At 35.3% G+C, this 26,560-nt stretch overlaps 2 protein-coding genes and 1 pseudogene across 4 annotated transcripts; 2 read left to right on the forward strand and 1 right to left on the reverse strand.

Moving 5' to 3' along the window:
• Positions 1 to 318: 318 nt before the first annotated feature.
• LOC127788423 (UPF0481 protein At3g47200-like) lies at positions 319 to 25,704 on the forward strand. Of its 3 annotated transcripts, XM_052316662.1 has the most exons (4): positions 319 to 457; positions 515 to 1,862; positions 2,093 to 2,206; positions 2,237 to 2,406. In XM_052316662.1, the coding sequence occupies exons 1-3, from the start codon at positions 373 to 375 to the stop codon at positions 2,106 to 2,108; spliced, it is 1,449 nt and encodes a 482-aa protein (XP_052172622.1). In that variant the 5' UTR covers positions 319 to 372; the 3' UTR covers positions 2,109 to 2,206; positions 2,237 to 2,406. The 3 variants fall into 3 exon arrangements, with proteins under 3 accessions (XP_052172622.1, XP_052172621.1, XP_052172620.1); XM_052316661.1 differs by lacking the exon at positions 2,237 to 2,406 and adding an exon at positions 25,563 to 25,704 and having other exon boundaries at positions 373 to 1,862; positions 2,093 to 2,215; XM_052316660.1 differs by having other exon boundaries at positions 373 to 1,862; positions 2,237 to 2,401.
• LOC127788057 (uncharacterized) lies at positions 11,505 to 16,093 on the reverse strand (annotated as a pseudogene).
• Positions 23,718 to 25,704, forward strand: LOC127788425 (UPF0481 protein At3g47200-like). The gene is made up of 2 exons (XM_052316665.1): positions 23,718 to 25,224; positions 25,438 to 25,704. Exons 1-2 carry the CDS (start codon positions 23,810 to 23,812, stop codon positions 25,451 to 25,453), a joined length of 1,431 nt encoding a protein of 476 aa, XP_052172625.1. The 5' UTR covers positions 23,718 to 23,809; the 3' UTR covers positions 25,454 to 25,704.
• Positions 25,705 to 26,560: the final 856 nt, after the last annotated feature.

Raw genomic sequence — 26,560 nt, forward strand, 5'->3', positions numbered from 1 at the left:
CATTTGGTTATATTTAATTTTTGTATATTGCATAAGTCAAGCGTTTAATAAATAATAATAATAATAATAATAATAAAATCTAAAGATCGTGATTGGGGTAGATAGGGGGCAGTGGAAGCAAATAGCCGCCCTACCATCCGAATTATTGAGTCTCAAAGTATAAAGGGCTTCTATTTGAGTCGTGACGTTGGCTTGTAAACGTCAAAAATTTATTTTTTTTGGTACATAAACGTTAAAAATATTTATTTGATATTGTTTGAATCAACCCCAACTATAAATAGATGACAATTTGGTGTGCTTTTGCTCCAGCCGATCGAAGCCAACCACCCAATACTATTACCAGTCATTGGCCTTGAGTTTCAGTCCGAAGCCATGGCGGGCGCTCTAGAAGATGCCAACAAGCCTACTGCTCCACGGAGCCTTACAGACGCCATCTGCATCCAAATCGGCCAAGGACCTAATTCTACTCCACAGAGCCTTACAGACGCCATCTGCATCCAAATCGGCCAAGGACCTAATTCTACTCCACAGAGCCTTACAGACGCCATCCGCACCCAAATCAACCAAGGCCCTAATTTTACTCAGAGCCTCAAATGCATCTCTTCTGCTCGAATTTACAGAGTTCCCGAAGATCTTCGCAACCTCAAGCAAAGTGCCTATGCCCCTCGCTTCGTCTCCGTCGGTCCTCTTCACAGCCATGACCAACACCTCAAAAACTCAAGCCTCAACATGACCAAGATCAATTGCGTCACATCACTCATTTACAGGGCCGTCAAATCCCGTGAGGAAGCAAAGAAACTACTGAAACAGTGTCTGACAAAGATGGAGGAGTGCATCAACGAAGCTAAGAAGTACTACCCACAAGAAGAAGCTGCGGCGGCGCTGAACGAGGAGATGCTTTTGGTGGATGGCTGTTTAATTCTGGAGTTGCTATACAGGCATTACGATATTGTTCAGAAGAAGACAAAGGGCAATGAGCTTCTCGATCTCGGCATAGACAGCGCCTTGACTTACCACACTGTACAGCGGGACTTATTGTTGCTTGAGAACCAGCTTCCTTTCTTTGTTCTCCTCGAACTCTTCCGTCTCACGGGGGCTAAAGCCGCTGCCGCGAGCAGCGTGACCCTGGTTGATTACGTACTAACATTTTTTTGTGATCTGTTGAATTTGCAAATCATCCCAGATAAAGCAAAAGAAGATGGCGACACGTTTCACATCCTCCATCTTCTTCAGAAGCACTACCTTCCGGTAGATCTGCCACAGCCCAAGACTCGCTGCCAATTCATTCAATCTGCTACAGACCTCGACTACGCCGGTGTCAAGTTTGAGTCCCACAAAGCCGATCTCAAGTTTGAGCCCAACAAAGCCATAAGCCCATTCCAGGTCAAATTCGAAGACCCATCCGGACTGAAACGGTGGTGGTTTTCCAGAGCTTCCTTCAAAATACCGACGTTGCACATCAACGACTCGACGGAGCTGTTCTTGAGAAACCTCATCGCCTTCGAGCAGTGCTGCCCCTTCATTGACAGCTACGTTACGTCGTACGCGTTCGTCATGGACAGGCTGATCAACACCGCCAAGGACGTGGATGTGCTCCAAAAAGCTGGGATTATATGCAACTATTTAGGGTCCCATAAAGACGCTTCTGATCTGTTCAATAAACTATGCTCCGAAGTTGCAATAGAGCATTTCTACTTCGCCGACACGTGCGAGCAGGCCGCCGAGTACAGCAGCCGGTTTTGGCCGCATGCGGTGGCTCATCTACGGCGGAACAATTTTTCGACTCCGTGGGCATACATCGCTTTCTGCGTTGCTTTCATCCTTTTCTTCTCGTCTCTCGTAGCAGCCATCCGCAACCTCAGGTAATTAATGCTCTCATCTTCGATTGAATTTGCAAGAACTAAATTCTCAGTTGCAGAAAATGTTCTTCAAATTTTTATTTGTTAACTTTACTTTCATAAAAAAAATATATCAAATATCAAAAAAATGCATTTAATCTTATGTCTAAAAATATAGAATATATGTTCAGAAAAGGGAGATGTCTTTCTTTCATATAGTCTGATACATATATATATATATATATATTGAGCAGAGAAATGACAAAGTAGAAGGATTTGGAGAAGCTCTTCTGCCATGCCAGAAACAGCCCAAGCAAGCAGGGAAACGACATTCTGGTGCTCTTGAGAATTGACAAGTTTAGCTACGTGTTTGGAAGGTTAAGTAATTAAAATAATGGGTTCTTGTATCAATGTTCGTGGCTATGTGAAAATTGTAACATTACCAGGCTTATAATATTTTGGGCAAAGGTCAATTTGGTCTCCGTATCAGTTTAGTATATTAATTTTTTAATTAGTTCGGTACTTAAAAGTTTAAAATTATGTAAGCTTAGTACTTGTATTCAGTGAATTTTTAATTTGCTGTTAATTGTCGTTAGTTAAACTAAGGATTGACTGACAAAAAATATGAAATTGACTCATTTTTTAAATTTTAAGTATTAAATTAACCTAATTTTTATTTACACAAAAAATTAGTTTATTTAGCTAAATAAATAAGTTAAATTTATAAATATAAAATTAGGTCAAATTAATGCTTAAACTTTCGAAAGAGGTCAATTTTATCTCTTGTTAGTGGACTATTAGTTTAACTAATGAAGATCACGGTGGCTAACGGATATTAGACATTGGCACATATAACATAAACCAAATTATATTCTCTATACCTCAAATGATATTACGCAACTGTTGTTTGTCTATTATGACAAGATATGTCACGCAAATCATCATATAGTTAGGCTATGCGACTTGGACAATTTAGAGAGACTAATAGCAAGGATCATATGCATACACCCATTGCTACACCCTTCACCTCATCCCATCTTTAGCCTATTTATTACTTTACATGTTGAATTTGTAACAATCATTTTTTTTTTTTGTATGAGGACATTCATCTCCGTCCAACATAAAATTTGATTCTCCTAACCCACAAACACCCCATTCCAACATTGTCGGATCCATGCCTTCTTCGTCGTTGCCACCTGAAGTCAAGGGTTCATCCACGTCCACTTCTGCCCTCTCAATACCGTCTAATGATACAGCCGTTGAATTCCTCGTAAGTATTCCTTATTTACTAATCATTTTTACTTATGAGTTCAAACACTAATATGTGCTTCAACAGATTTGATAACATTAATTAATTGTAAACGGGATATTACACAAATAATCCAATCTAAGTTTGAGCATTCATATGAAAAAGATATAGACGTTGTTGTAAGAGATATGTGGTTTGACGAGTTTAAGGTAAGGTGAATGCTTTTGAGTAAGTATATATTATTCAAAACTATATAATTATGTGTCATTTTATTTATTTATGTTGAATCAACATTTTTATGAACTTTACTTTTCCTTGACATTCTAGAAAAAGTGGTCTTCGGAGCCTAAAAAATAGCATAAAATAAGGAAAAACTTTGAGAAGACGACCTCAGACGGCATGACTAACATTCTATTTCGTGTAAGAAAGGACTTAATGAAAAAACCAAGTTGGATGTCTCCTACAATATTCGAAGCATTAAATGAGTAATGTAATACTACACAATTTAAGAACAAGTATGAAAAAGTAAAAAAAAAAAAATAGGGTTTCAGATATTGAAGATACTATGCACACATGTGGCTGCTTATCTATGTCCGAGCACAAGAGGAGACTAATAATATTTGATGTTTTTTATTATTTTCATTTCACTTAATTACTTTTTTAAAATAAGTATGCGCATGAACACCTTTTTTTTCCCTTCCAAACTGTGCAACTTGGTCGTCCACCCACATAAGCTGAGTTATTCTTCGTCACGCACAAAAAGAAAGGATAATTCGAGATTCGTCGATAAGAGGTCCAAGAAAACTTATGTTAGTATACATTAGTTGTGTTTGTTTAACTGGCCTATTAATAATACAAATTATTCCATGTATCCATGATCATTGCAAGCTAACTTTCAGACACAACAACAGGATGCATCATCACAAGCATCGGTAGGTGGCCCATCGAAACGTAGAGATGCTGACCAGCCATCGCAACTACCTATTGATGAGACATCCTTATGGTTGGAGGTTGCAGATGGGAAGAAAAAGGGCCACGTGTATGGGATGGAGTTAGAAGTTCATGTTATCCCTATCGATCGTTCCTACTAGATATCGTCATCGTCATCCTCATTCATAGACCAAATTCAACAAGATATTAGGGAAGTTGTGGATCCCATAAACCAGTATTTGTCAATCTTGGAAGAGAGTCTGAAACCCTTCTTCATTATTGTCGCCTTCGAATCCTTCATATCATTAGGAGGATTCGCCATTGGCATGGATAGATTTTAGGTTGTATCTCAAAATAGATAAATCTATTCATGGATGATGTTATATATTTTATGCATGGATTTATTGTGATGAATTTATATTTATGCATGATTTTGTATTCAATTCATATATTGTGTGTATCAGGTTTAATTTTAAAAGAAAATTATTTTTTATTTTTTTAATTTTGTTTAAATTTGAGACGTATTTTGATATAGAAAAAATCTATCTAAAATTCAAATTTCGTCTCAAAATCTATCTAAAATTAGAGACGAAAAAAATTTATCTAAAAATCCATCTATAAATCCAACTAAAAATCTGTCACAAATTAGAGATAGACAAATTTTGTCTCAAATTACAAATGGAAAAATCCATCTCAAAATCAATCTCAAATTAAAGACGAAAAAAATCGTCTCAAAATCCTTTTGAAAAAACCAACTCAAATTCGTCTAAAAATTCCTCTCAAATTTTGCAACAAGCACGTTTTCGATGGCTCATCAAATCAAAAATTCATCTCAAATTGATTGTTTTCTTGTAATGACTATTGCCTTTGGTGTTAGCCGTCAAGAGCGATATTTACTTTACTTTTTGTTCTTGTTTCTCATAGATAGCACCATTTATTGTTGCCAAAATATAACAATGAATTTGTAACGTGAAAAACGTGATCTTGATAGTCTTGTGTGATGATGATTAGGAGACTTAGGGGTTTTGTTGCAATGATCAAGAGACTTGCACTACAAAAAAATTGTTTTTTTGCAGCGGTTTTTAAAACCGCAGCAAAACATTGTACTTTGAGCGATTTTTTTAAAATTTAGCGGCGGTTTTAGAAAACTGCCGCAAAATTCATTAAAACATTTAATTTTATGGTATTTTTTTGCTAAATTTAGAAAATAATTAAATAAATAAAAAATAAAATTGAATTTAGCGACGATTTATCAGAAATCGCTGCTAAATTAAAAATAATTAAATAATTTAAAATTAAAATTAAATTAACATTTGCGACAATTTTTCAAAATCGTCGCAGAATTTATTAAAAATTTGAATTTAGCAGCGGTTTTCAAGAAACCATCGCTAAATTCAAAAATAATTAAATAATTCAAAATAAAAATTAAATTAATATTTGTGGCGATTTTTCAAAATCACCGCAAAATTCATTAAAAATTTGAATTTTACTTAAAAAAATTAATAATTCATAATTAAAATTAAAATTAAAATTAAAATTTTAATTATTTTTAATAAAAGGAAAATATTTAAAATTAAATTTTATTTCATTAAATTTTAAATTTTACTTTAGAAAATAATTCATTAAAAATTTTAATTTTACTTAAGAAAATAATTAAAAATTAAATTAATAAAAGGAAATATAAAATCTGAAAAAGAAATTTAAAATTTAATTTAAATTAATCACAAAATTAATTAAAAAATTTAATTTAAAAAAATAAAAATAAAAATTAATTTAACAAAATTTTAATATATAAAATTTGAATAATTTTAAAAAATATATATTTTTATTTTTTAATCAATTAATTTATTTTATTTAAATCAATTAATTTATTTTTAATTTATTCCTTTATTCTTTTAAAAAATAATAAATTAATTAATGTTTTTTTAATTTATATTAAAAAATATAAAATATAATTTTAGAAAATAATTGTTGGATTAGTATATAATTTATATAAGTAGATATATAATAAGGAGGCTTGGCAAATCAGATGATTACGCGCACGCGCGTATAGGGGAGGTCTAGTGTTCGAATCCGAGGAGGGGAAGCTAGAAATTGAATTTCCAGTATTGCCACATGGCGTGCAGGTCCAAGCGAGTGCGGGCACGGGTTGTTGGGCCCGTGCGCAGGTCTGGGCGCGGGCGCGAGCATTCTCTTAGGAGAAATTTAATTTTTAATTTCTTTTTTTTTTTAAATTTTAATGGTGGTTGAAAAACCGCTGCTAAATATTTTAAAAACCGTCGCTAAATCACTAATTTTGCGACGGTTTGAAAATCGCCGCAAAAAATGTAATTTGCGGCAGTTATTCCAGCGATTGTTGAAAATCGCCGCTAAATGTTTCGCGACGGCTGGTTTAGCTACTGTTTTCAAAACCGTCGCTAAATTACATAGCGGCAGTTAAAAATCGTCTCTAAATGCAAAAAAAATCGCTGTTAAATGTCATTTTTTTTTGTAGTGTTGGGGGTCTTGTTGCAATGATCGGGTGCCCTAATGAATAAAGGGCTTGCTAATGAATGGGTGGTTGCTAATAATCGAGAGGCTTGTTGAAATGAACAACCGGTTAGGGGCGTAGATGGAGGTCTCTTGCACAAATCCTCTGATGCTTAAGTTAGTTTTCGGGTGCTTGAGCGTAAGAATAGAGTTGGAGTGGTAGTGTGAACTTACCTAAGAGAGTGGGAGGTCCTCCTATTTATAGAAAAGGGAGAAGATGACACGTGACAACTATCCCATGTTTTTAGAATGGAATATTCCTAGCATATTTTTGGCATATTCCCAGTATATTTTGTGGAATCTTAAAATATTCTTGTAGGTCCCAATGAGGGTCTTGAAAAGAGGCTCCCGAGTTCAGTTTGAGGAACGCCCTGGGAGGGCCTGTCAGTTACAAGAGAGGCTCCCAAAGGTGAAGGATGGAAACGACCAGGGCATCATGTGTAACACCACACTTTCCACGCGTGTTATAACTTGGGACAATTCTAGGATAACATTTTATTTTTCTTTCAAATCTAACGCAAATCATATCATTCATTATATCTATTCCAAAATTTTCATCTATTTTGAATGAGAATCATCATAAACATTAAATGCGGAAACTAGAATCGAATCTCAATTTTAACATTAATCATTAATAAGGTTATACATCATCATTCCTCAAAACGTTCATAATTCAAAGTAGTAGAACTTAAATACATCAGTTACATGACATACATTCAATTCATCATGCACTTTGCTCGTTTTTGCTACAATCTCTATCTGGAACGTTTGAATATTCCAGAGACAAAACCCAAGTTAGGTGATAAATCATCTAAGTAAAGGTACATTATTTAAAACACATGTATGTATGCAATGCACATTCATCATTACTCTATGTTTGGGTCGACCGTACCCAACTGTTGCCCATCATTTTTACAGTCTCTCTGCCAGACTGAAGTGTATGAGTGCACATTTGGCAAAGCAACGACACCAGTCCCTAATCCCAAACCCATGCAACGTTGACCGATAATCTCATCGTGCACATATGTATATTTCATCATTAGAAAATGTAAATATACTTTACATGATGCATAACATATTAAGACATGACGACATGATAACAAAACGTTTGCATGAAACTAGATTTTGGGTTGAACCACTTACCTCAAACGTATCTCAAAATATCTTGATTCTCGTGTCAGACTTCTAACGTACTCAATTCGGAACATCAACATAACCTGGCAATCATATTTATTCAAAAATATCAATATTTTATTTTTTTTTCCTAATTTTCTCATAATTTTTCTCCATTTTCTCATATTTTTTCTCAATAAATCCAAATTAAATATTTTTCAAATATTTCTTCATAACAATTCATAAAATAACTTTCCTGATTTTTTGAAAATTTCTAGAAAATTTTACTCACCTTAACTTAGCCCCTCAGGCTTTCTCAGTATGAGTGCCTTGACCTTGAAACACATGTCTGGATAATTTCCTAGCCTCGGGCATACTCCTCAAGCCCCAAATTAGTTTCTAGAATTTTCTAAGATTTTTTGGAACATTTTCCCTATTTTTTTTTGTTATTTTTCTTCATTTTATTTCCTTTTTCTTTCTTTTCTTTTCTTTTTTTCTTTTTCTTTTTCTTTCTTTTTTTCTTCTCCTTCTTCTTCCTCCCTTGCTCCTCCCTGCGTGAACCGGCTTCACGCCCACTACCGTCTGCGCGCCAGGCGCCGTTGCCGGCTACCACCGATCGCTGCTCCAGTCGTCACACCGTCGTTAGCTGCTACTCGCGGTCGCTGCCAGCAGTAGATGGTTGCTGCGTTGCCGTAACCGCTTGCGGCCATGGCCGTGCTTGTTTCGCCGGCCGCCCTCTTACTGCCGGCTCCGCCATCCACGATTGACGCTGCCTCTGCCGGTCTTCTCGCCACTGCCGCCATCAGCCGCAGCCACCTGCACTACTATCAACCTTCATCGCGCAACCATGGCCATGGCTTTGGCCGCCACCAGCCTTCCCTGAACGATCACTTGCAACCATCTCCTCTCTCTCTCTCTCATTCGGTGCTCTAGCCCCCACAATTTCTCTACTTCACGGCCATTTGCTCTCGCATTCTTCACATTTCTTCTTTATTTCTTTCACTTCTTGAATATATATATACACGAGCCTTATGTTTCTAGACAACTCCTTCAAAATTTCTTCCTCCAATCACTCTGCAATCTCTCGTCCCAATGCCCTCAAATGAAGCAAGCATGTCCCTTAAATGATGCAAATTTGCCCCCATCACGCGTGCATATCTATCACCCACTATTTGTCATTCCTTGCCATCATGCGTGCATATATGTATATATTTATATATATTACACTAATATAATTATGAAAAAATATACATTTAATTCCCATATTTCATCCTTATTTCATTTGGAAACTTCTCTAATTACAAATAAACCCTCTATCATTCAAATTAATTTATATTGTGATACTGAAAATGCAAAATTAATAACTCAAGACTTACTAGATAAGGACAATTTTGTCCCTGGACCTTCAAAGGACCCTTGTTTCATCCCGAAACTATTTTAGGGTTGATCCTCACGCAAAATCAGAGCCCCCTCAAAGTTCTGTTGAATTCTCGAAAGTCCCCTACGACGATTCGATTTTTCAGCTCGAATCGAAGTTGTATCAAAAACTGTATTGATTTCAAATTTATTTAATATCATAAATCTTATCTCGGAACGCTCATCAAGATCATATCATTTTCCTTGCACAACTACACTCTAGGGTATTCTCTGCAGTTGATTTGGTATTGATAACTATAAGAAATTATACTTAAGTTCCAAATTTTTTGATAACTTCACCTATAACCCACGTTAAAATTACTCATAAGCCCTTTTAAAAATTTAAGATATTACATCATGATCGAGTGACCGCTCGGTCATTTGCCAAGCAATGTTGCATTCTTTCTTTCCTTGGCATGTTACTATTCTTTTTGTTCAATTCGTTTCATTTTTGCTCGTTGTTTATCACTTAATGGGCCATCTTTTGTTGCGTTGATCTTCTTGACTAAGTGGCCACTCAGACATTGCCTTGCCTTCTGCTTGCTTGATTTGATAACATTGCTTTGTTTTGTAGGTTGCTATTCATCATCAAATTAAAGGGACATCTTTCACGAGCCTTGAAACATCCATGATAGAGTGGATCGAGTGGGTACCCCCCAACTCGGTCATGGTTTGATTTTTGGCTTCATTTTATCTCTTGTTTGCTCGTTTTGCCTTGCATTATTGATTTCGGGCCATTTATGGAGGTGTTTGCACCAAGTGTCCTTTTATAGATTTGATCCAAATTTGTCACTTAGATATGCTCTATATACAAATGGCTTGCTATTTGCATAGCATATTAGGGACATCTAAAAAAGACCTTTTGATGCATAAGTTAAGAATTGTAAATGAAGGAGTCAACAGTGGGCTAGAGTCGTGATATCCCAGAATCAGAATGCTAGAGAATGTACTGCAATGCAAAAGAACCTCTGATGTAGGGGCATTTATAGTTTTGTGACTTGGGATCCATGCTAGCTACGCACATGTGGAGATATGTCTATACCCAGGATTATCGTAAAAATAATAATGGTGATCCCTTAAAATGTGTTTATTATCTGTTGATTTGATTCACGAGTGATTGGAGATAAGCTAGTTCATTGGTGTGACTAGGGGCGATTCCCGTAAGATTGATTGGACAACATGCTCATTCATCGGTGTGTGTTAAGGTCTTTCAACGTTGGCTTTCCTTATAGGCGAAAGGGAATGCAAGGCGCGCAATGGGGCGAAGGGGTTAAGGGGTATGTTGTACAGAAACGGAAACGAAAACAGAAACGAAAATAAAATCGAAATGAAAAATATTTTTGATACGAAACGAAAATGTTGAAACGAATATTTTTTTTAAAAAATAAATATAAATAGAGTTTGAAACGAGAATGATAAACGTTTCGAAAATGAAAAAATGACTTTCAAAAAATTTTCGTGCAACATAAGTTAAAGGGTATAATTCTCACGGCATAGTTTTGCCCTGTGTCGCCCTCTGCTGCTTCGTTTTTGACCTCGGCTCCATGTCACTGAAGTCCATACCCAGGCAACGGTTCGACCCTGGAGCCACAACTTGTCTTCCCTTATCTCTGAATCTCCCCCACATCATCAAAAGAAGAATATTCACTCAAGCTCCGGGGATATGGACTTCTGAATCTCCCCCACATCGTCAAAAGGAGAATATTCACTCAAGCTCCGGGGATATGGACTTCAAATTGAAATAAGCCTTCACAAGTATAACGATATATAAGACTTTATCAAGTCTCAACATATGAGCATTCTCTCTCATTATTAATTATATATTCCACAATTATTAGTTAGCTCCTTATTCTCTTCTTAATGTCATCTGATGAACCATCAAAGAATCATCTCGAATAAATAGTAAGATAACATCATGTTGCGATCAATGGCAACCACTAAACATTTGAAGCACTGAACATACACAAATACTCTCTTTATTAATCCAACTCCAAGTCAACATTAAACTATTATTGGTGATTGATTTTTTTTTTTTACCATCAAGTAACAAATCCCCTTAGTCCAAAATAATTTCATTCCCAATGCTGAGTTATAAAATTTTTACTGAGATTACTTATTTATCTTTTAGATAGAGCTACAGGAATGATAATAAGTTGTCCATTTACTCATTTACATATTTATTTTAATAAAATTTTTAAATAATTCTGATGCCTATATCTTAATTTGTATACTTATTTTAATTTTTAAATAAATAATAAACATCTATTAAAATTCCCATTATCGTGGTTAGATAAAGACATTTAGGCCCCAGTGGAACAATAATCGGAGACTTTTTGGAAGGCTGGGTGATTAATCAGACCCAAAGCCCAACTTTATGGGTACTGAGCTGTTGCATTACATCTTATAGGAAAAGTCTAGACTGCCCGAATGACTCGTACCGAGAGATTACCGACACTAAAATTGCGTGAGAAATTGACTGTAAAATTGGCGCCAAATTGAGAGCAAATTCGAGTAAGGGTTTATCAAAAGACGTGCTCTCTCCGAATGCCCTTTTGTTCCTGTATATGGAGTGTCGAAAAGCGACGTCTCAACCACTGCGACGAGAACTGGAGGTGGAGGGAAGGCCCAAACAAAGCACAGCGTTGGGCGGACGAAACCCCATTAATAAATCCAAGCTTCCACGCCCACCAACCTTCAAAATCAAAACTTCAATGGCCGCTATTTTCACTGTTCACGGCTCATCTTTTTCATTTGTCTTTTCACCCTCCTTGTCCTTATGTTGACGTCAAAGTTACAGTAAGTTAATTAATTAATTAAAGAAGCGATGCATGTTTGTTGGTTTCTTTACTGTTTAGTCAGTTGTATTGAGCAACGAAGATCGATCGGAAAAGAAAGTTCGTTAATATATATTGATCTTTTTTGTCTGAAACAACACTTGGATTGAACATGGTGAAGGATAAGAAGCAAGCAGACAAGCATGCTAAACAAGATTAACAACATGCAGTACGTAGTCGAGTCCGTAACTCTCTTCGGCTGCTTTGTCCACTTGGGCATTGTCTTCCCTCTCATCCTTCAACGGGAACGGCGAGTCCGTAACTCTCAGCTGCCGGACAATGGGGCTCCGGCCGAACCCGGGCAGTAGTGGGGACGCCTCCGCCGGAAGCACCGTTTCTTTGTTCAGCATCTCTAAAACCTTCTGGACGACTTTGACGTCGTCGTCATCAGCGGAGTGGCGGCGCCGGGGGTGGTGGAGGTGGAGGTGGCTGTGGTGGTGCTTGTGGCGGTGGGCGGAGGAGGAGGAGTAGTAGTAGGAGGGATGGACGGGGCTGTTGTTGCAGCTGAACTCGTACTCGCGGGGGAGACGAAGGAGAGGTGGACGTCGTTGGAGCGGCAGGTCATGGCGGCGTAGTGGTGGTGGAGCATGAGGTTTCCGAGGGCTTTTCCGGCCAGCTTGCCGCGCTTGAGGAGCATGTAGAGGTCAACCATTAGCTTGCTCTTCGATACACCTTTTCTTAGCATGAAGAAGACGACTCTAGCTATGCTCCACAGCTTCTTTGCTATTTCCTGTGGGCTCGGTTCCACCTCCATTTCCAAACCCAGAGAGAGAGAGAGAGAGAGAGAGAGTGTTTTATTTTTAATTTGATTGGCTGCAAGGAAAGAAGATGCGAGAGTGGCAACAAGGAAAAGTCTAGACTGCCTGAAACTCTTCACTGACAGATTTGTAATATTGTTGAGGGTGTGTGGTAAATTTGTCAAATCAAATGGGTTCGGTAAGATTTCGGTATAATTCCTTCGGGCATGTAGAAGAACTCCATTTTATAATAGTGAGTTGGGAAGTGTGATTCTTGGGGTCATCCCTTAGCCCTTCTTTCTCGTATTATATTTGGATTAATAATTAGTGTCCTTCATAATCACCCTCTTTATCGTTTTTTTCGTCGTGGATCACGTTAACCCATGAAAGGAAATAACAAAGTATTGAGACACTCTTCGCTTATGAATTTTTTCTCTGTCCTTTCCAGCTAGCAACCATAAGTAGGGGCTGGCTAGGATTGGGCTGCAGTACCTGTGAATGTGAATGTGATTTTTCGAATAATATGGGAAAATTTGAAGTAAAAGACAAATTTTAAACAAAATATAGAAATCAGTGCCTTTCCGTAAATACAATAATATAATATAATATTTCAGTTTGGACGAGGATGACTGATTGTCCAAAGCAAAATCAGATGGTGGCGGGGTCGAGACTCGAGACTCGAGACTCGAGACTCGAGAGGGAATGGCTGCATGCGTAGCGCGGAAACGACAGGAATGGGAATGAATGATACCGTCTTCATATGACCGTTATGTTCTCGATTATAATTATATTATATAAAATAAATTATAAATTAAATTTTTAATTCTTATAAAAAAAAATTAAACTCGCAACTCACTAAATTAATACCAATATATTACTTATCTGATCGTTCGACCTATATTATAGGGACATGTTATCTTTTTATATCACGATTTCATAGTTAACTAATAAACTTTTTTACATCATAAATTTAATAATTTTTAATTAATTATTCTAATACACGAGGTTTACTTATTACTAAAAACACCGGTCTCCAATCTACCATTATTAAACTCTTATATTTAAAAATATTATATCCACATACAAATAATTTTTATAAACTAAAAAAATATAAATAAAATTTATAATAATTTTATCTAAATTCATAATAATTTAACATAGTAAATAAATTTATAATAAAGTTATTATAAGTTTGTATAAAATTATTATGAGTTTATATATACTACATTAATTTATAAAAAATTATTTATGAAATTTATTATAGTATAACATTTCACACAAATTAAAATAATATAAAATAAAAGTAGGGCCGTCTTCTCCTGATCCCAATAATATAAAGTAAAAGTAAGAATATAAAGATTTCAAAAAGTTGAAGTAATATATTATAAAAAAAATTAAATAATTCACTACAAGAAAAATAGCTTTTAGTGGCGGCCAGAAGATATTTGTCACAAATACTATTAGTGGCAACCAAAAATTATTTATCACTAAAGAGGCATGTTTAGTGGCGACAAAAAAAATTTACCACTAAAGAGTTCATTATTTGTGACGGCCTCGATTTATGGCCACTAAAGGTATATTATTATGACAAATCGAACGTGGCGACCACTAAAAGTAAGCTTATTTGTGAGAGTCGGCATGGGCGGCCACTAAAAGCACATTATTACTGACGGCCATAGGTGGCGGCCACTAAAGATGTAGTATTTGTAACTTGCTTATTTGTGACAGCCAGTGTTGGCAGCCACAAAAAGCTCATTATTAGTGACGGTCGGCCTAGGCAGCCACAAAAAGAACATTATTAGTGATAGTCATGAGTGACAGCCACGAAAGATGAAGTGTTGGTGCCCAACATGCTTATGCTCATTTGTGACAGTCGGCCTAGGTGGCCACAAAAGGTGCATTATTAGTGACAGCTACAAGTGGCATCCACTAAAAGTGGATTATTTGTGACGGTCACTAGTGGCCGCCACTAAAGGTGCTCCGCAAGTAGGCTTATTTGTGAGGGGCGGCATAGGATGCCACTAAAAGATAAATATTTGTGATAGGCATAAGTGGCAGCCACTAAAGGTAAATTATTTGTGACTCACATGGTGGCCACTAATAAAACCTTGAGACAGTGGGCTTAATTAAATGCAATTTTTTGTGACAATAAGACATGGCGGCCACTAAAAGCGAGTTGGTGGCCCTCCCCGCTGATCTTATTTGTGATGGCTGGCCGTGGGCGGGCATAAAAACACGATTATTTGTGATGGCCAGTAGTGGTCGCCACTAAAGGTGCAATAAGCATTATTTATGACGATTGGATGTGACGGCCACTAAAAGCCTGAGGCGTGAGTGGGGTTTATGTTTATTTGTGAGGGTTGGTGTAGGCTGCCACTAAAAGACAACTATTTGTGACAAGCACAAGTGGCTGCCACTAAAGGTGAATTATTTGTGACCACCGTGCATGGGGGTCACTAAAACCTTGAGATGTTGTTTTGCCAATGAGATTATACCTTAGACTAAAAACATTATTTGTGACGACCAAAGCTGGCGGCCACTAAAAATATACTTATTTGTGACAATCAAACATTATTTGTGACGACCAAAGTAGGCGACCATCGTCGATTTTTACCTAGGAACCATAAATGGCGTAATAATAAAGTTCAATTCAATGGGAAGGTGGAACGTAGGGACCGACCTCCACAACTGTCCGGATATGATGTGTTTGAACAATTATGCACTGTTGAAAAAAGAAAATGGGATAATTCTAATGATACTTGGCTAAAACATTGGAAGAAAAAAAGTATCTTCTTTGAGCTGCCTTATTGGAAAGAACTTTTGTTGCGTCACAATCTAGATGTTATGCACATTGAAAAAAATGTATGTGATACTGTCATTGGAACGATCATGCATATTCAAAGAAAATCGACAGATGGTAAGAAAGCTCGCATGGACTTGAAAGAGATGGGCATTAAAGAGATACTCCACCTACTCAGTGAAGATGATAAAATACCTCTTGCATGTTACATGTTATCTTCAAAATAAAAATTGATGTTGTGTGAATTTTTGAAAGAAGTTAAAGTACCAGATTGTTATTCGTCGAATATCTCAAGGTGTGTTAATATCAAGGAACGCAAAATCTTGTCCTTAAAGAGTCATGATTGCCACATTCTTATGCAATGATTACTCCCTCTTGCTCTACGAGGCCTTCTCCCTAAAGATGTTTTTGGTCCATTGATTGAATTGAGCAACTTTTTTCGAGAGATTTGTTCCAAAGTATTGAGGGTTGAAAAGTTAAATGAACTTGAACTCCAAATTGCTGAAACTCTTTACAAATTAGAACGAATCTTCCTTCCAACTTTTTTCAACATTATGGAACACTTGCCTATTCACTTACCTAGTGAAGCTAAGATTGCCGGCCCTATCCAGTATCGTTGGATGTATCCAATTGAAAGGTTTGTACATGTTCTTATTCATACTAGTTTTTTTGGAAAAAAAAGTTTACCCCTTTATTAAGGAGTTTAAGAAAAGTTATCAATTTCTTTGGCAGGTATTTACACACATTGAAATCTTATGTCCGTAATAAGAGTAGTCCAAAGAGTTCAATTGCAGAGGGATATCTTGCAGAAGAATGCCTAAATTTTTGTTCTAGATACCTAAAAGGATGTGAAACGAAATTCAATTGCGTTGAAAGAAATGCTGACAGAGATGGTGTGAAAACAATTGGTGGATTATCTGTGTTTACTCAAACAAGTCGTGCTTTAGGAAAAGCGACTCAATGTGAGCTTGGAAGAGAGGAATGGTCCCAAGCTAGATTATATGTCCTTAAAAATTGTGATGAAATCCAATCATTCATAGAGTAAGTGATAATTTTGACATATTCTATACCAATTAATTTATAACAATTATTTTTCTATGAAATTTCTCTTATTGGTTTTTGTGTGTAATTTAAAATAGAGAACACAAACAATTGGTGGTCCAATCTCTAGCCCATTCCCATCCCAGAAACGTAGAAAACATTCACAATAGAGAATTTCCAAGTTGGTTTGAGCATCAAGTAAGTATATTAAGATCCAATATGTATCATTTAAATGTTTTGTGGTTAGATGTTCAATGCCATCCATTTGAACTATATTGTTATTTAACCCATTTCCCTTTAAATGGATAGGTGACACAAATGTATAATTCAGAAAATGACAAAGTCACCAATCATTTGTTATCACTTGCTCGAGGGCCAAATCATAGTGCATTGTCATACAAAGGCTACATTGTTAATGGTTTTCGGTTCCACACCCGAGATCGAGAGAAAGAATTGAAAACTCAAAATAGTGGAGTTTTCGTGAGAGGGGAAACTAATAGTTTTGCAACTGTGAGAGATGATAACCCAACCCTTGGTAATGTGGATTACTATGGTGTGTTAATGAATATTATCGAATTGCAATATCTTGGTGGTTTACGAGCAGTACTATTCAAGTGTGATTGGAGAGATGTATACAATAAAGGAAGAGGAATCAAGACAGATAATTATGGGTTCACTTCCTTAAATTTTGATAGATCATTGCAGACTAATGAACCATTTATACTTGCTTGCCAAGCTGAACAGGTGTTTTATGTAAGGGAAATGGGGGAACCTAATTGGTATGTTGTTCAACGATCACAACTTCGAAACTTTTATGATATGGATGCCTATGAAGCCATTAGTGATGAACCATTTCAACAAAATGATCTATCAAACATTGGCCAATGTTCAACCCAAGATGCGGATCTAAATGACTGTGAGTTTTCATGCCATAGAAGTGACATTCCGCTAGAGATTGCATTTGAAGAAGGGACATCAAGACAACGAAAGAAAAGAATGTATCTTTCAATTAAGGCAAAGAGAAAGACTAGAGGGAGAAGGAAACAAAAACCAGTTTTAAGTGATGATAATTGATTGTATATGTCTTGCTTGCTTAGTTTTGATATGTTTCTTTTTTTTTTTTTCCTCTATTTTTCTAAAACTTAGTGTATTTCAGTGTTTCCTTTTTCTTTAGTCACTTTCTATATATAAGTCTATGTTGTAGCCAATGGAGGGTATAGCTGAAACCAACGAACAAACTCTCGTCACACCACCTAATTTTGATCCATCTACAAGATAAAGTTACACTGGTAAGAAATAATTATCTATGTTTTAATAGTTTGGTTTTCTCATCTGTAAAATGATAAAATAATTATTAGTTTTTATTTATCATATATTTATTGTATAGGATCATCATCATCTAATGCGAGAAAAAGAGGTCGAGGGAAAACAAAGAATAAAATACTAACATCTTTGGCTCCTGGTCAAAAATTGCCATTGGAATTCAATAATTATGATCAAGCCATTGGATCAAATGCTAATGTGTTTGCAAGTCATATTGGCAAGATTGTTAAAGTATGTGAAGATGCACCAATTTCTTGCAAGCATTGGGAAGATGTTCCACAAGACAATAAGAATAAAATGTATTCTTATGTACTGGTAAGATCAATAATTATTCTATATTATAGTTATATGATATTGTATTAAATCATTTTTCATGACTTATAACGTTTCAAATAACTTTTTCTTTTAACTTGTGTAGGAGAAATTTGAATTTGATGAAAACAAAGTAAGAAAAAATTGAATCTTTAGAAAGATGGGAAGGGCTTTTGCAAACCATAGATATAAGCTGAAGGCTGACTATTATGATGCATATGACAATGATGATGATCGAATTAAGTTTGCTCCAACAACAATCGACCAAGGACAATGGAGACAATTTGTTAGTTGGTTGAGTTCACATGAGTTTCAGGTATTCTATACCCTTTACTTTTTTTATCCACAAGTTATTTTAATTATTTAAAACATGATTATTGTATTTGGTCTTACATATAGGTTTCTTGTGCTCGTAAAAAGTCTAATCTGTCAAAACAAACAATGACTAAAACTACAGGCACTAGAAGTTTTGCTCGAGTTAGAGCTGAACAGGTATAATTTAAATTATTTATACATCTTTCTCATTAACAGTTTTTTTTTTTTTTTGTTGATTAACTTGTTTATTTAATACAGGCTGAAATATTAGGACACGAACCATCTGCATGAGAAATGTTCAAGGTGACACACAAGAAAAATGACGGGTCAATGGTTGATTCCACATCAAAAGAAATAGTGATAAATTTTATTTTAAACAATTTATGTTGTTATTATGATATATATGTTAGTATTATGTTATAACATATCTATTTTATTTATTATCAAATTTCAAAACAAAATTCAATCTTTAGTAACCCAAAGAGCTGAGGAAGAACCTTCTTAAGATATTGATGAAAATGAAATTTTTTCTGAAGTAATGGGAAGAGAAAGACATGGACGTGTTCGTGGGTATGGATTCGGACCAACTCCTTCTTCTGTCCTTGGAAAGATTCCATCTCGTCATGAGCTTGTTACAGAACTAGAACAAATGCGATAACATAATAATGGTTTGAAAAATGAAATACAACTTTTGAAAGAGAAAAATGAAGCGTTGTCGACAGAATTGGACCAAGTCAAAGAAAGGCAATCCATTTTTGAAGGTTAGGGCAGGAAGGATTAGAAATAACAATTGACTAGACTTAATTGTTTGATGTCTTTTTTTTATGTAAAGTGCCATATGTCTTTTTTTGATGACAATGTGATTGTAAATTGCTAGATATCTTTTTTTGATGACAATGTAAATGTAAAGTGCTAGTCAATTATTAATTGACTAGAGTTGTTTTCTAAAGTTTCTTAATGATTAGAATGGTGTTTATTTTGGATACAATATATTAAATTAATAGGATTTAAAATATAGAAAAACAAGTAGTGGGTTGTGAGAAAATTTTATAAAAATCACTTTTTGTGACGGCCAACAAAAAGTGGTCACTAAAAATGTCTTTTTTTGTGGCAGCCATGACTCTCACTAAAAGTATCTGTCAAATACTTTTTGTGGCAACCAATATAATGTGGTCACTAAAAAACGTTCATTTTGTGGCGGCCAACGCTATCACTAAAATCTTACCATTTGTGACAACCAGCAAAGCCGTCACAAAAAATTCATTACCTGTGACAACGGTGACCGTCACTGAAGAGTCATTATTTGTGACGGCCATGACCGTCACAAAAAATGACATTAGTGGCAGACGACTGTGATTGTCACTAAAAATTTTTTTGTAACCGTCACATCCGGCCGCCACTAAATGGTATTTTTAGTGACGGCCAGTCAATAATTGTCACTAATACTATTTGTGACAGACTTTTTAGTGACAACTTGTGACAACCAACTTAGCGACCACTAAAACTTTTAGTGACGAGTTTTTATGCTTTTAGTGACGGTCTTGGCCTCCACTAAAAATCTTATTTCTTGTAGTGATTTATTATTTAATACACAGCACTATACTACAATCCCAATAAGAGTTTTTTTTTTAAATATTTTAAATAGTTAATGCATTAACTTTATCAAACTAAAAAGTAGTACACTTGAAATAAAGAAAATTCTATTCCTAATCCACATTATTGCTCTCTATAATCCACACTAATCTAATTTATATTTTTACTCTTTTAGAGTTACCATGAATTGTTAATTGCAGCCCGCGTATCCTGAATTTGCCCTCCTTCTTCTATATGCTCCCGCAACCCATTCATCTCTCAAACTCTTAACAAATTCAATCGATAGCAATGAAGCATGAAAGGTAGAAGACTGTAAAATTGGAGGTAGGTTATATAACTCTTGCAAAACAGCAAAATAAAACTAGACGAAAAAGATGAAGCCGACAAAGAAGAAGAAGAAGATTGAGATTATAATACATATAATCTGCATATATATATATAGAGAGAGAGAGAGAGAATCTAATTATCAGTGTAAAAAGAAGGTTATCGATTCCAGTAGAGAAGGCGAGGCGAAGGTCGGTAACCCTTGCTGAGTGATGGATCGACGACGATTGGGAGTTGCAAAACCCCTACCACCACTGGTCGAGGGTTGCAAAACCCTCGACTGCCGCTCATCAAGGGTTCCTCGAGTCTCTGGCACTAGGCGGTCGGGGGTTCCTCGAGTCCCCAACCGTGGGTTGTTGGGGACTTGATAAGTCCCTGACTGCCCGCGATCAAGGACTCGAGGAACCCCCGACCCTGGTAAGTCAGGGGTTTTGCAATGAAAAAAAATATTTTTTTTAATATTAATATATTTTTTTATTCAATTTTATTTATATATATATATATATGCATACGGAGCAAAATATAAAACATAAAAAAAATTATACATATATGGATGCAATTGAAACGCATCCTCAATTAAGTTTTGGACAAAATGTGAGTACGTGACGTTACTAAGTGTATAATATTACTCAAGAATTTAATATAAAATTTTATAGAAAAAATAAATTTGTTAAAAATATTTGAATTTTAATTAAAATATGTGAAGTTTTTTATTTTTCTTAATTAATTTTTTAAATATTATATATTTAGAAATATTTTTTAAATATTTTTTAATTTATGTTGTACTATAAATATTTAGAGTACTTGCACATTAAATTTTACTTATCAAATTTATCTTTATGTATTTTTTATTATAATATTATTTCTTATTCAATTTTATTTATGTATATACATACATATATGGGGCATAATATAAAACATAAAAAAAAAAACTTATACATATATGGATGCAACAAAAATTGAAGCACAACTTCATTTAACTTTTGGATAAAATGTGAGTAAATAAGATTACTTCAAAGTGTATAATATTATTTAAGAATTTAATATAAAATTTTGTAAAAATAAAATAAAATAAAATATAAATACATAAATCGATCCCCAATTACAGGAGATCGAGGAAGCCTAACTTCCCCGACCGCCCGTGGTGGGGAACCCTTGAGTTCCTCGATAGCCCACAGTCGGGAAAGTCAGGCTTTCCCGACCTCCCATGGCCGAGGAAGCCTAGCTTCCCCGACTGTGGGTAGTTGGGGAAGCTAGGGTTCCTCGATCATGAACTGTTAGGGAACTTAAGTTTCCCCAATTGCCCACTATGGGGAAGCCTGAGTTCCTTGACCGTCGAGAATTCGTTGTCGAGCATTTTTTCATGCAGCCTATTTAATTCAAAATTACAAGCATACGAGCTCTTACTATTGCTGTTCATTGTCAGTGAGCTGTTGCTCTTTATTGTATATTCTTCTTAAGACTTCCCATTTCAAAAATGGTTGCAAGTAATAGGGGAAAGTCACCGCAAGTGATTGGAAAAAATCGCTACAAGTGATGAGAGAAATCACTGCATAAGGAAGTGGGTTGTGAAGAGCAAGAAAGTGGACTGTTAACGGAGAAGTGGCTGCTTGCTAAGAAGGATAATAAAGAATTTTTAAAATAGGGTAGTTTAGAAATATTAACTATGGGCTGTAAATAATAATAAAGTGTGTGAATAGTAATAAAGTGGGTTGGGGATAGAATTTGCTTAGGGTAATTCTCAGAGAGTGTCTTATCTCCAGCCATTTTCCTTACTGTCACATAACTTTATATTTATTTTGTTATTTTTTCGGGCAAGTCTATGGGCGGTCTTCACTGCGAGTTAATTTGTTGCAGGAGCTGGACCACCAACCAACAAGGACAATTTCACAAGAACAGTAGACAGCTAGCTACAATCGTCATCTACCTTGTATCGTTTTCTTCTTTCCCATTTAAAGATAATTAATAATTCACTCGGTTATTTTTTATTTTTGTATATTGCATTTTAAATGTGTTTGTGTGACACACAAATGGTATTAGGTAAGTCAAGCGTTTAATAAATAATAATCATAAAAAAAATCTAAAGATCGTGATTGTGGCAGATAGGGGGCAGTGGAAGCAAATAGCCGCCCTGCCATCCGAATTATTGAGTCTAAAAGTAGAAAGGGCCAAAACCTGAGCTCTGACAGCAAGGCCTTTAGCTCACGTGACAAAAAGTTCGTGTATTTTTCGGAGGCTGTGCCCATCTACGTTTATTTGGAGCAAATCAGATTTTTGATAACGTGGAATTTATTCCAAATCGACTTGGCTAAATTATCTCTGTGATATTATTTTTTTATATTTAAAAATTATTAAAATTATAAATACCTTACTCTATAAATAAGAGTCAGAATATCTTTATATGGGCATGATAAATTATATACTCTTGTTCTGTCAAAATTATTAGAGAATAATGGTGGAATAGGTTTCTTTTGGCCGAATCACATAAAAATTCTTTTGGGTATTGTTTGCTATTTGTTTTTTTTCCTTTCCTTCATATTTATTTAATTAATGCGCGCCGATAAATCATGATTGATCAATTTTAAAGGCCGATATTTATGAAATTTATTATAGTATAATATTTTACATAAATTAAAATAATATAAAGTAAAAGTGAAGGTTGACAGAAAATCTGTTGTCAAAAAAAGTGAGAGCATCTGGACGCGATTGCTGGTCCCAAAATTATTGTAAAAGATATATAATGTTAATTATTAATTTGAAAGGATAATTTTAATTATTTTATTAAGATAATAATTAAGTATCAAATATATTTTATTTTTAGATAAAATATAAATTAATATATTGGTTTTAAATTAGCTGAATTATGTAAGATAAAAAATAAAATATATTTATTAAATAATCTACACTAATTAGTGCTTTGTTATTATCTTTAAAATAATAATTAATATTACCATATAATAATAATTTGAAGACTTCAAAAGGAGTCTTCAATTTCAATGGAAGTTGTTGTTGCAACAATATAGTGTACAAAGTAAATGAAAGGGGATATACAAGTTGGTGGGACCGAGAGGATGGTGTGGCTCAAATATAGAGTCGCAAAGTTGAAGTAATATATTATAAAAAAAAATTAAATAATTTATTATTTAATACACCGCACCATACAACAATCCCAATAAGAGTTTTTTTTTTTTTTTATAGATATTTAAGTAGTTAATGCATTAACTTTATCAAACTAAAAAGTAGTACAATTCGAGAAATTAGCCACGCTACTGAGGGCTTTCTATTTCAGTCGTGACGTTGGCTTGTAAACGTCAAAAATAAATATTTATTTCATATAGTTTGAACCAACCCCAATTATAAATAAAGGACGATTAGTTGTGCTTCTGCTCCAGCCGATCGAAGCCAGCCACCCAATACTATTACTAGTCATTGGCCTTGAGTTTCAGTCCGAAGCCATGGCGGGAGTTCAAGAAGATGCCAACAGGCGGAGCGTTATAGACGAAATTCGCTTCGAAATCAGCAACGACCTTAATTCTACTCAGAGCCTCAAATGCATCTCTTCTGCTCGAATTTGCAGAGTTCCCAACGATCTTCGCGACCTCAAGAAAAGTGCCTATGCCCCTCGCTTAGTCTCCATCGGCCCTCTTCACAGCCAAGACGATGACCTCAAAAAATCAAGCGTCAACAAGACCAAGAAGAATTGCGTCAAATCACTCATTGAAAGGGCCGCCAAATCCCCTGAGGAAGCAACGAAACTACTGTACAAGTGTAAAACAAAGATGAAGGACTACGTCAACGAAGCCAAGAAGCACTACCTGCCAGAAGAAGCTGCGGAGGCGCTGAACGAGGAGATGCTTTTGCTGGATGGCTGTTTAATTCTGGAGTTGCTCTGGAGGCATTACTATGCTCGGAAGAAGACAAATGGGAATGAGCTTCTCGATCTCGGCAAAGACAGCGCCTTGACTTACCACACTGTACAGCGGGACTTGCTGTTGCTTGATAGCCAGCTTCCTTTCTTTGTTCTCGGCATAGACAGCGCCTTGACTTACCACACTGTACAGCGGGACTTGCTGTTGCTTGAGAACCAGCTTCCTTTCTTTGTTCTCCGCGAACTCTTCCGGCTCACGGTGGCTAAAGCCGCTGACGCAAGCGGCGTGTCCCTGGTTGAATACGTACTAACATTTTTTCGTGATCTGTTGAGTCCGCAAATCATCCAACCTGAAGCAAAAGAAGATGGCGAAACGTTTCACATCCTCCATCTTCTTCACAAGCACTACCTTCCGGAAGGTCTGCCGAAGCCCAAGACTTGCCACCAATTCATTCAATCTGCTATAGACCTCGACTACGCCGGTGTCAAGTTCGAGTCCCAAGAAGCCATAAGCCCATTCCAGGTCAAATTCGAAGCCCCTTCCGGCCTGAAACGGTTGTGGTTTTGCAGAGCTTCCTTCAAAATTCCGAAGTTGCACATCAACGACTCGACGGAGCTGTTCTTGAGAAACCTCATCGCCTTCGAGCAGTTCTGCCCCCTCGTTAAGAGCTACGTTACGTCGTACGCGTTCGTCATGGACAGGCTGATCAACACCGCCAAGGACGTGGATGTGCTCCAAAAAGCTGGGATTATGTGCAACTATTTAGGGTCCCATAAAGACGCTTCTAATCTGTTCAATAAATTATGCTCCGAAGTTGCAATAGAGCATTTCTACTTCGCCGACGCGTGCGAGCAAGCCGCCAAGTACAGCAGCCGGTTTTGGCCGCATGCCGTGGCTCATCTACGGCGGAACAATTTTTCGACTCCGTGGGCATACATCGCTTTCTGCGTTGCTTTCATCGTTTTCTTCTCGTCTCTCGTAGCAGCCATCCGCAACCTCAGGTAATTAATGCTCCCATCTTCGATTGAATTTGCAAGAACTAAATTCTCAGTTGCAGAAAATGTTCTTCAAATTTTTATTTGTTAACTTTACTTTCATAAAAAAAAAAAAGCATTTAATCTTAAAGTCTAAAAATATAGAATATATGTTCAGAAAAGGGAGATCTACTCTTTCTTTCATATAGTCTGATACATATATATATATATATTGAGCAGAGAAATGACAAAGTAGAAGGATTTGGAGAAGCTCAATTCTGCCATGCCAGAAACAGCCCAAGCAAGCAGGGAAACGACATTCTGGTGCTCTTGAGAATTGACAAGTTTAGCTACGTGTTTGGAAGGTTTTGTTAAGTAATTAAAATAATGGGTTCTTGTATCAATGTTCGTGGCTATGTGAAAATTGTAACATTACCAGGTTTATAATATTTTGGGCAAAGGTCAATCTGGTCTCCGTATCAGTTTAATATACTAATTTTTTAATTAGTTTGGTACTTAAAAGTTTAAAATTATGTAAACTTAGTACTTGTATTCAGTGAATTTTTAATTTGCTGTTAATTGTCGTTAGTTAAACTAAGGATTGACAGACAAAAAAATATGAAATTGACTCATTTTTTAAATTTTAAGTATTAAATTAACCTAATTTTTATTTACACAAAAAATTAGTTAATTTAGCTAAATAAATAAGTTAAATTTATAAATATAAAATTAGGTCAAATTAATGCTTAAAACTTTTGAAAGAGGTCAATTTTATATCTCTTGTTAGTGGATTATTAGTTTAACAAAATATAGAAATGAGTGTCTTTCGTAAATAGTGTGTATGATTATATTGCTTAGAATTTAAATTTAATTAATAATTAATTAAAAAATAAAAATCACCTCATTCTTTTAAAAAATAAATTTTATAAAAAGAAATTTTAAATATTTATATTATATATATTTTTTTTATAAAAAATTAAGAGTGTTTAATTATTTTTATAAAAAATATGTATAATAATATCATATTTTTTATATGTAATCAAATATATTCTAATATAATATAATATTTCTGTTTGGATGAGGCTGACCGATTGTCCAAAGTAAAATCAGATGGTGGCCGGGTCGAGACTCGAGACTGGAGAGGGAATAGCTGCATGCGTAGCGCGGAAACGACAGGAATGGAATGAACGATACTTTCCATATAACTTTTTATATCAAAGACGGAATTTTATTGTAAAAGATATATAATGTTAATTATTAATTTTAAAGGATAATTTTAATTATTTTATTAAGACAATAATTAAGTGTAATAAATATATTTTTAAAATATTTTAAATAATATATTTAAATATTTGAAATAGTT

Source organism: Diospyros lotus, chromosome 13, assembly GCF_014633365.1.
Source record: "Diospyros lotus cultivar Yz01 chromosome 13, ASM1463336v1, whole genome shotgun sequence".
NCBI classification, from domain to species: Eukaryota; Viridiplantae; Streptophyta; class Magnoliopsida; order Ericales; family Ebenaceae; genus Diospyros; species Diospyros lotus.